Genomic DNA, 10674 nt, shown 5'->3' on the forward strand with positions numbered 1-10674 from the left:
TACGGTCCTTCAGTTGAGACGTTAAACCCATGTTCCTGATTGTACCTGTTCAAGTGGACATTAAAGACCCCATCTTACCACTGGAAAAGAGAAGGGAGTTTTTCCCGCTGTCCTGGCTGACAATCCCCCAGGTTAAAAAGTTGGGTCATTGACTTGCTGGCTGTTTGGGAGGCTTTTGTTTGTGCAAATTGCCTGCTTTACTAGAAGGAAAACTGAGACGCTTTAAGATGTTTCAACGTGATAAGATGCTATATCAAATTCATGGATTACTGTAGCATCTTGCCAACACTCGCTGTGGCAGCTCAGGCTCGGGCAAGTTGCCAGAACCCGACTTTGAAACTGCCCCCCAGGAGATTCCCCCTCTCCACACTCCTCGTTCGTCCAGAGCTCAGGCCGAGAACAGGGGCAATAGGCCAAACCCAAGGGAATTTACAGAATGAATAATGGACATACAGGCACTTGACTAGGAAACACACAATAATAATAATCCTTGTATTTGATAGTAGGGTCTTACCACATCGTCGAGACGGCTCAAAGCGCTTCACAGGATGCACTCTAAAGTGGAGTGACTGTGTGCTTTGTGGGCGAACAAGGCAGCCAGTGATGCACAGCAATGGGCCTACAAACAGCTGTGGAGTGAGCGATCAATTACACTTCGGGGATTTGTTGGCCAGGACAAGAATCCCTTTAATGAAAGTTCACAGGTTATAAACATCGAACCCACGAACCCCTTAAAGAGTTTTATACATGCAGGTGGGAGCACCGGGGGGCTGTGGAGAGATGTACAGTCCAGTCCGTCTCTCCTTCCGAGCAGAGATAGAGAGAAAGACGCTGTCCAGGTCATCGTACCCTTGAAAATGATATACACAAGTCATCATGTTGACTCTCCAACACACACACACACACAAATAAAACATGTACATATACTGTGTGTGTGTATATATATATATATGAAACACAACACACACGGACATATATAACAAACACACACACATAAAACACACATATATATTATGTTATATATGTATATAAAAAACATACAAACACAGATGGCAAATGCAACAAAAACAGCCTCGTTTCTGATGCTTTTACCTGACCCCGCAAACAAACTTATCAGTTTACTTTTCTTTTACTGAAGCATAGTCCGATTCCTTACTTTACACAACTAACAGGCCGCAGCCCAGCTCTGACTCTGTCTTAATCCAGTATTGTAGATTTACATGCACAGAGATGCATTATTAAACATGAACGTTCCTCAAAAACAGACTGGCTTCCAGGGCAGGTGTCTGTCTCCAGCAACATCGACTTTTCCAGGCAATGGAACATTTAATAATTTATGGAACTTTTATTTCCCTGAATCACCCATAGTCGCCTAAAAGAAACAAGAATCAGATTGAAAGCACGGTTTATGAGTTTTATTCCGTTGTCTTCTATTAATTCTAGAAAAAAAAAGTATTTTCTTTAACACATATATACAAAAAATTTCAAAAGAAAACAAATTTGCTTCCTATTACCGTATTTAACAAGAAACATATTTGACAAACATCGTCTTTTGAATTAAGACATTTCTGAAGACTGTTTTTTTTTTGCAATCCCAGGTTTGATCGCTCCGCTGTACAGCTTCGTCCAGAATGTTACTCCAGAAAAACTCTCATAAGTCTGATCTGTACAAGTCGTATAATCACCTAAAGTCATTTATCTGCCCCAAGTTCTGTTGAAGAGTTTATATTATTCTATGCAAGTTTGACATAACTCGTACTTTGCACACGTCATATTAAATGTATGGGCTCAACTGATACGACTTAATGTGAGGTTTTACCATATATTTACACAAGTATAAATATATTTAGATATTTTAAAAATGCAGAGTTCAGGTGTCTTGCCTCCCATTCTCGGAATCCTTAAAGAAATTGGGATTGTCAGATAAGTTGCATCGAACTTTCTTCTTCTCCCTGAAACGTCCAGAGTTTGAAACCCTCACGTGTTTGCCTTTGGTAGATTTGTCCACGAATTTCTCCAGTTTGGCAGCCAGTTCGTTCTCCGCAATGTTGGCATACGCCGACTCACTCTCCCCGTTCCCATTATCCACCGGAATCTGGTACAGGACTTTGGGGTTGGATTTCTTCTTCCTCATGAATGTCAATTTCCACCAACTCTGACTCTGAGTTGCGCTCTCACCCATCCTGAACCCCCCTCTCTACTCGCACACTCTCTCTCTCTCTCTCCTCCGCAAATCGCCCTCTCACTCGCTCTGAAAATAAAACGCAAATGGCATTCGTTACAAATGCTCAGCAATTTCACCGGATCTATGGCTATATCTGATCTATTTTAGTTTTATTTTAACTTGATTTTTTGTTAAATTTTAAAAAAACAACCCCCCCCCACCCCCCACACACAACCCCCACCGCCCCCCACCCACACACACAAACATCACAAGCACCTTTTTTTTAAAAATTCAAAACCTGCTCACCTGAACTCTTGGGGAAGCCAAAAAAAAAGGGAAAGTGTGTGTGGGGCGGTGTGGTGGGGAGGGGGGGGGGAGGCACACGGTCAGGTCATTGCTGTTTTTCTACGAGTTGTAAAAAGTCATTGAATCCTGGAACTTGCTTAGTCGGTTGTCTTGCGAATTGTGGCCGGACTGTTGTCTGGGGAGAAATGCTGAGGCACCTGTGGTTGGGTCGATGCTATGCTTCACCTGGTTTAGGTAGTTGGTCAGTGAGTTGCTTTCGCCAGCAGGATCTGGCTTGTTCCCCTGTGCCTCTGTACCTGTATGTGTGTGCTCTGCCAGGTTGTCTCTGGTGCAGGTGAATGGGGGTCAGATCAGCTGTCAAACTGACACACTCTCACCCAATAACCACACATTATGTCCCCTGAGCTGTAGCCATTGGGTGAGAGTCTGTCAATTTCAAAGAAGCCTCGCCTTTCCTCCTCCAAATCATTGAGCAGCTCATTCCACTGCCAGCTTCCCTGTGTGGGTGTGGTATTAACTTTTTTTGCCTGGAAATTGCTCTTTGAACCCCCCTCCCTCCCTCCTATCATCCCACACCTCTCCTCCCCACTCCCGCCATTGTGCAATTGTTGACTGTGTACCAGGAGCTGACTGGTGTATTTAACTCCATGCCACAGTCTCCCTCATTCACCTCCTTCAAGGCTCATCTCAAGACCCTCCACACTTACGGTCATCCTCCTACCCCCTCCCTTTCTGCCCTCCAACCCTCCTGACCCCAACCCCCCAGCTCAGGTCCAAATCCCTGGCTGTCCAGCGCCTTGGGACGTCCCCCTACATAAGAACATGAGAATTTGTTGGCCTTCCACCATCCGGGCAGTCTTTGTGTCCCAAAGATTGTATCCCGAGGTTTTATTTTCTAGCAGAAATCGATCTAATTTGTTCTTGAAACAAACCACACTTTCTGCTTCCACCGTCTCCCCCAAGAGCCTGTTTGTGACGTGAAAGGCTCCATCCAAATATAGTCTTTTGTTGTTGTTGCTGTATAGCAACAGATGCTGCCTAAGTGGACCCAACTCGGGTGCAGATCTGTAGGTGGGGCAGAGCCCAGAGCCTAGCCTTTCCCCTAGTCCAAAGTACAGCAAAGCTTACTACCTATTTACGTAGGTAAATTGCGACAGCAAGACATATCTGGGTGTGTTTAATGCAGCGCCGAGAATGTTGAATGGTCTCAAAGCACTTTACAGAGGTTCTGAAAAGCGTAGTGACTGGGAGGCAAACCTGGCAGCCAAATTGTGCAGATCAATATCAATGTCCCCCCAAGGACAGCCACTGCAGACCTGGAAGAACAGACCAGTCACTGGGGGCAGACAGTCACCCCCTCAGCTCCTGTTAACCCTGCAGCCAAAGTGGAGTAGATCCAACTGGACAAGCAGCGGGAAAGCTTGACAGACAGCGATATCAATGGCCAAGCTGCGCGGTTATAGCTGGTTAGACTCCAGCAGTTACCCCAACGCACACTCTGGGGGTCCCCAAGCCTTGGCTCTCGCCAACCTGCGCCTAATACTTTCCGGAATTAGATAAGCAGGAAGCGTCCCTCCAGGGAGAGAGAGAGAGAGAGAGAGTTCGCATTCCATTCCATTCCAACAATCTGTCTCTGGGATTTCCATGTGTAGGTGGGAGGGGGGAATTCTCAGCTTGGTTTGGAGACTCTGAAGCACGGGGATGGGTTTCTGTGTGTGAGAGACACCCGGCGACCAAAACAAAAATGATATTTGATAATAGCTTCATAAACGAGGCTTTTACCCAATTTCTGCAAATACTGTCTCCGATGCCCCTGAATCCATCCATCTTGGAAAGGAGTCTGTTACCCTCTAGGGTTCTTACTTAAGTGAGAGGACCTGGATTCGATTGCAGGGCGAATCATTGGGCAAGTTTCCTTACCCTTCCTGTCGTTTACCCAGCAGTAAGTAGGTATCTGGTTGTTAGTCGATTGGCGGATTGCTTTTCCGGGGGTAATAAACCCCTCAAACATAAATAATAATAACGTGGTCACTCAATCCACGACTGTTTGCGGGACGCTGCTGTGCGCAATTGGCCGCTGCATTTTGCCCACAAAATATTCAATCAATTCACTTTACAGGATATTCTGTGAAGCGCATTGAGACGCCTCTAAGATGTGATAAGGCACTGTATCAAATGCAAGGATTATTATTACTATTATTATTATTACCCGAGTGCTGTAATATTCCTGCTCTTTGCTGGGAATTTCAACAATTTCCTTTCACTTGGTCATTCCCTCAATGTGACAACCTAATGTTTTTCTGCAGGTGCTGCTGGGCTGCAGTGGGGGCTTTACAAGTGATCTCAGCACCTTGTACCCAAGGGCGTGGGAAAATCAGTTGAGTTTCCCATTCCTGAGGCCTGAAATTCTATCCAGTAAAAGCCTGAAAGACCAATTTGTCTCAACATGTTTGATTGGTGTCGGCCTGGCTCAGTCGCCAGCCCTCTTTGCCTCGGAGTCAGGTCCCGCACAGTGACTTTGAGCTGAGAGAAATGTGGCAATGTTGAGGTGTTGTCCTTTGGAAGAGGGATTCAAGCGAGGTGCTGTCTGCCTGCTCAGGTGGATGTTATAGGACCAATTGCCCCATTCAAAAAGAGAAGGGAGTTTACCCAGTGTCCTAGTCAACAGTCGCCCAGATAAGATTGGTCATTTATTTCATGGCTGTTGAGTAACGTTGCTGCATCAAATTGGCAGCTGTGTCTACCTACAAATACACAGTCACTGCACTTTACACTTCTCCTTGCGTTGAGTCATTCCAATGATATGATAAGGTGCTGTATCAAATGCAAGGAGTATGGTTATGATTACGATTATGACAATGAAGCAAAATTTTGGAAAGTTATCAAATTGCATCTCAGTTTCGAAGAAATAATTCCAAACAAGTCAATTTTCCCAAATCCTGCACAAAGCTAAGTTTCAAGACAGTGGTTTTAAGATTAAGACTATAATAATAATAATCCTCGCATTGATAGAGTTCCTTATCATGTCTTTGAGATGTCGCAAAGTGCTTCACAGAATTGTGAATTAACTGTGTATTTTTGGGGGTGAAAAGGTGACCTTTTGAGCTACTGACTGCTCACAGTGACTTCCTCTGTGAAGCCTGCAACCAGCGGGTGAGTGAAAACACGATACGGTTCATTTCTGATACCCTTGTGTGTGAACAGCCTGATGATGCTCACGCTTACAGAGCACACAGTTGGGGGGGTGATACCGGAGCTGGTTTGCTACCTGTGAGGCTAACACCTCCCAGTCACGATGGGGAGAAAACTGAACAAGAAAGTCCATTAAAAAAAAACCTTCTACCTCAGAGAGAGCGGTTTGCTCACTCTACAGGAGTTGGGAACCTAAGCATTGTTTACGACTTGTGAATTGTTGGTTGACAGATGATTCGCTGAGGGGTAGACACGTTAACCACATGTGAAAAATACCTGAGCAGCAATCCTGATGAATTGCAGGTAGTGAATGACCGAAACCTGCCGTATATATGGGGCAGGAGGGACACACCAGGGCGAGTGTCACTGGCTGGATGCCAGGTTTCACCCAAATCGAACACACGCAGCAGGAAGTTCCTCCAAAGCAAATGTGGGAACAGAGTCCGAGACAGGGCGTAATCTACATTCCTTCCAGTCTTAATAATAGTTGCTTAGGAACACAAGAAAGTTATTATAGCAGCACAAGGGAAGCTTTCAAGTTAGTTAATGGCTGAGCAGAAAATCTCAAAGGTGAGACATTCATTCTTGTGCGTAATGTTTGGATTTTAAAGGCTCATTTGCCTCAGGGTGATTATAATAATAATATTTGCATTTGATATTGTGACTTATCATGCTGCATCGGCTCAAAGTGCTTTAGGGAGAGTGCTGTAATGTGCAGTGACTGCAATTTTAGACAAACACAGCAGATAATTTGCCACAAACAGCCATCAAGTGAATGACCAATTTTCTATCCAAGGGATTGACAGCCAGGAAACTGGAGGGGAAAAAAATTCCTTTTTCTCCTTGTGTAGCCATGGGATCTTTGACATCCACCTGTTACAGGCAAACAGGACCTCAGTACAAAGATTCCCCGAAGGACGGCATGTCTGACAATGCAGGGCTCCCTGCAGTTAATAATAACAATCCTTGCATTTCATATATACCACCTTATCACGTCTTTGGGACGTCTCCAAGCGCTTCACAGAATAAACTGTAAAGTGAATTGACTGAATATTTTGTGGGCGAAACGCGGCAGCCAACTGCGCACATCAGCGTCCCACAAACAGGTGGTTCGATTCCCAGGCAGGGCAAAACATTAGGCAAGTTTCCGTACGCCACCTGTCTATGTGATAAGGCACAATATCAAATGCAAGGGTTATTATTATTATTACATGTATGCAGATTTACCTCTTCGGATACCTACCTGATAGAACAGGGTTTGGAGGAAGCCGGCGGTGTGGGACTAAACTGTTTCAGAGAGCCAGTATGGACACAATATGCCAAATGTCTGTCGGGTGCTGCAAAATTCTATAATTATATAGCTAAAAATAGGCGTCTTTATAATCTCTAATCTCTAATAATGAGCCATTCAATTTGAGCAACGAAACATGCCTGTAGCATCCTTCACCGCCTGTACCTGTCCTTCCTGCTCACATCCAGTACCTGCCTCCAGGCTGTTGGTTTAATTCCATTATTAAAGTCATTGACCTAAAACAGTGATATTTTTCCACATGCCTCAAAGGCACTCTGCTTATATACATTATTTATCTGTATATACACTATATATAGTATATATGCACCTCAGAAATGACTATTTACACTTATACTGTACACTCCAAGGGTATATTTTGCATGTTTATATCATTATTCACCATCATAGATACATATACTGGACTCATACACAGACACTGGCACACACCATCACACACAAATATAGATACACACCACATTCATAGCCACACATTGTCATATGTGCACACATGTATGTACTTACACATACAAGCACGCCCTTCACGTCGGAAATACGTCCCAATGCAGGTTATGCTCGTGGGGTATACAAAGGGGCAGAGGAGATTTCTTTGGCCCATTTGCAAAACCCAGCAGTGAGGTGGATTTGTGGTAGAAACGGGAAGCAGCTACAGGGAATGAGGGCTCTGGTCTACACTGATCTATCGCTCAGCATCCTGGAGGCAGAGTTGTCTCACGGTGGACATGTCTATTTGCCAAAACCGCTCACGTGAGGATCTGGACTAAGCAGCTGGTGTTGAGTAAGCTTGGTATGTGACATTGGACTTGGACCTCTAGAATACCAAGGTGACTGGCAACATCACAAACTGTCCTCTATATAAACTCTCTATATAACCTTTCAGGAGCTGATAACAAATGTCCACCAGATGTCCTGAGAGGAAACTCTGAGGCTTGGGATGGCAGCTGCTGACAGGCATTACCTCGAGGCTGAGTTCATTAACACAGGTTCATGTATCCAGGGCTTAGAATCCATCTCGATCGATATCCACTGGCTGAGTTGGCTCCAAGGTGATGTATTTGGCAATGTAATGTCAGCATCGAGTCAGTCCTCAGTGGCGGTCTGGGTGAACTGGCTCCTGAGCCAAGAGGGCCCAAGGAACTGCTGCCAGCCTGGCTCATCAGTAGGACTGGGAGAGGCAGACCAGTCACTGGGGGCAGGGATTCTCCCCACTCAGCTCCTGTCAACCCTGCAAGCGAACAAGTGGGGTGGACCTAGCTGGACAAGCAGCAGAAACCATGCAAGGCAGTGCTCTCAATGGCAAACTATGTCAAAGTCCAGCAGTACTCGACTGCTCACTCTGTGGGCATGCGCACCCCAAGCCTTAGCTCTTGTTAACCTGTACCTAATACTCCACAGGGTATGGCTGTGGCTCTCTGGGCAGAGAGAGCACCTCCCATTGTAGACATGGGGATGCGTATGTGTGGAACCCTCAGTCTGGTTGGATGCTCTAAAGCAGAGCTTTTTGCACTTTCTGCCTTTTGATGACGTTGGTGTTTGGATTACTGTGATCTTGGGATGAAGGGGTTAACGTCACGGCCAGCCGTGTGGCTGTGGCTCAGCTGTGTCTGTCTGATTGATAGGGGGTTGGGTGATACTCATACCGGGGAAACTGGTTACTCTGCCAGTTTCAGTCGACGTCTTTCAATTCCCACTCGCAGCAATCTGTCAGGTTCATAAAAATGAAAGCCCACGGAAACCGGAGAAAACCATTAATCAGAATAAGAATAATCCTTGTGTTGATATAACGCCGTATCATGCCGTCGAGACAGACGTCTAAAAGCACGTCACAGGAATTTACTGCAAAGTGGATTCACTCTGTATATTGTGGGTGAAACGTGGCAGTCAGTTTCAACCGGCAGCAGGGCCCACAAACAGCCTTGCACTTCTCATCTGACGGGCGGACACAGTGAGAAGCAGTAAATTTTTGAAGCTGTTTCTTCATCACCCGGTGATTGAATTCCCTTTTGAATTTGCTGACCACAATCTGTCTGCAACGGTCTCATCATTCCACATGGGTTCACCACTGACCCCGACATTGAGATTAAATCTGATCTATCTGTTCATCTTTAAAATTAAAAATAAAATTCAGACGCAGCTGGGATCAATTTAACAATATGATATTGCTCACAATGTTTAGTTTGAATGACTAAGTATGGAGTGCTGTAGCTCAGTGGTTAGAGCACTCGCTTTGCAAGCGAGAGACCTGAGTTCAATTCCAGGCAGAGGGCGAAACCTCGGGCAAGTTTCCTTACTCCACACAGAGCCTAATAATAATCCCTCCAAAACCAAAAACAATAATAAATTGGTCATTTTTAATCTACGACTGTTTGTGGGACATTGCTGTGCGCAATTGGCTGCCGCGTTCGCCCACAAATATACAGTCAATTCACTTTACAGCATATTCTGTGAGACCACAGAGACTGTGGCTTGTTGCTCTGATGGGAGGCCTATAGGGTGTTCTGGAAGGATGAGATCAGGATGGACTGAAGATCTTTCAACATCCCAAACCATCTTGTAACCTTCACAGGTCGTCGCTCCTCACCAAGAACGCGTTCCTATGGATCGCGCATATGTCCACCTCGGTTTGCTGAGCCAGTTTTCAATATGGTTCAATTGTCAGTCGCAAGGGAAGGAATACTCACACAGCGCACATGTGCTTTACAGCCACCAGGAAATTCCTGCTTCTTCCTGCTTGGCTTGCGTACATCGTCACCAGCCTATTGCCCTGGAGTCAATTCAGCTGAGAAAAGACTAATGAATAGGACGGGAGTCACACCCTCAATTCTTGCTCCGAAATGTAATTTTGCACCAAAATAGCAAACACAAATCACAGGTAAAGTGAAACTACTTTGCATTAAAGTGCTCTGGCCTTTCCACAATACAATAGCCTCTTTGTTGCTGTTCAATGACTGGATTCAAAGCAGTAAGGCTTGATGCTTGGGAGTTCCGTGCGTAGTGGTTCGCACACTTGTCTTGAAAGTGAGAGGATCCGGGTTTGATATCCAGGCAGAGTGAAACCTTAGGCAAGCTTTCCTACTCCACATGGAACCCATAATAATAATAATAATCCTTGCATTTGATATAGCGCTTTTCAGGTCTTCTCGACGTCTCAAAGTGCTTCACAGAATAGACTGTAAAATGAATTGACTGTATATTTGTGGGCGAAACTCGGCAGCCAATCCCACACAGCAGCGTCCCCACAAACAGTGGTGGAATGAAGTGACCAATTTATTATTGTTTTGTGTTTTGGAGGGATTATTATTACCAGGTTAGTTGTTAGTTGTTAGTTGATTGTCAGTTGTTAATCGATTGGCAAATTGCTCTCCGGGGATAACAATCCCTCAAAAGAAAATTGGTTACTCAATCCACGACTGTTTATGGGACACTCACTGCTGTGTGCAATTGGATTCCGGGTTTCGCCCACAAATACATAGTCAATCCATTTAACAATATATTCTGTGACGCGCTTTGAGACATCTCAATGAAGTGATAAGGCTCTATATCAAGTGCAAGGATTATTATTATATTTACTCCCCTCGCTCATCTCCCAGTACAAAGGCTCAATAACCAAACGACCAACTCCCCCGGGCCTGAATGTTGACCAAGCAAAACCCTCTGCTCAGCTCCTGTCAGCACCTCTTCTCCCCAACCCCTCCACATTTGA

At 45.1% G+C, this 10674-nt stretch overlaps 1 protein-coding gene across 2 annotated transcripts; it reads right to left on the reverse strand.

Annotated features, from left to right (window-relative positions):
* Window positions 1-1400: 1400 nt before the first annotated feature.
* Window positions 1401-7492, reverse strand: LOC121850647 (proline-rich protein 15-like protein). Of its 2 annotated transcripts, none has more exons than XR_006085691.1 (2): window positions 2471-3017; window positions 1401-2251 (listed from the first exon to the last, which is right to left on the reverse strand). XR_006085691.1 is itself a non-coding variant. In XM_042343273.1 (2 exons), the coding sequence occupies exon 2, from the start codon at window positions 2180-2182 to the stop codon at window positions 1871-1873; it is 312 nt and encodes a 103-aa protein (XP_042199207.1). In that variant the 5' UTR covers window positions 2183-2251; window positions 7476-7492; the 3' UTR covers window positions 1401-1870. The 2 variants fall into 2 exon arrangements, 1 of the variants encoding a protein (XP_042199207.1); XM_042343273.1 differs by lacking the exon at window positions 2471-3017 and adding an exon at window positions 7476-7492.
* Between the last annotated feature and the right edge of the window lie 3182 nt (window positions 7493-10674).

The sequence above is a fragment of the Callorhinchus milii genome, unplaced genomic scaffold, assembly GCF_018977255.1.
Source record: "Callorhinchus milii isolate IMCB2004 unplaced genomic scaffold, IMCB_Cmil_1.0 Scaffold23, whole genome shotgun sequence".
Classification (NCBI taxonomy): Eukaryota; Metazoa; Chordata; class Chondrichthyes; order Chimaeriformes; family Callorhinchidae; genus Callorhinchus; species Callorhinchus milii.

Excerpts from the sequence above, each read along its gene's own strand:
- LOC121850647 (XM_042343273.1), bottom strand. The coding sequence starts at position 2,182 with ATGGGTGAGAGCGCAACTCAGAGTCAGAGTTGGTGGAAATTGACATTC.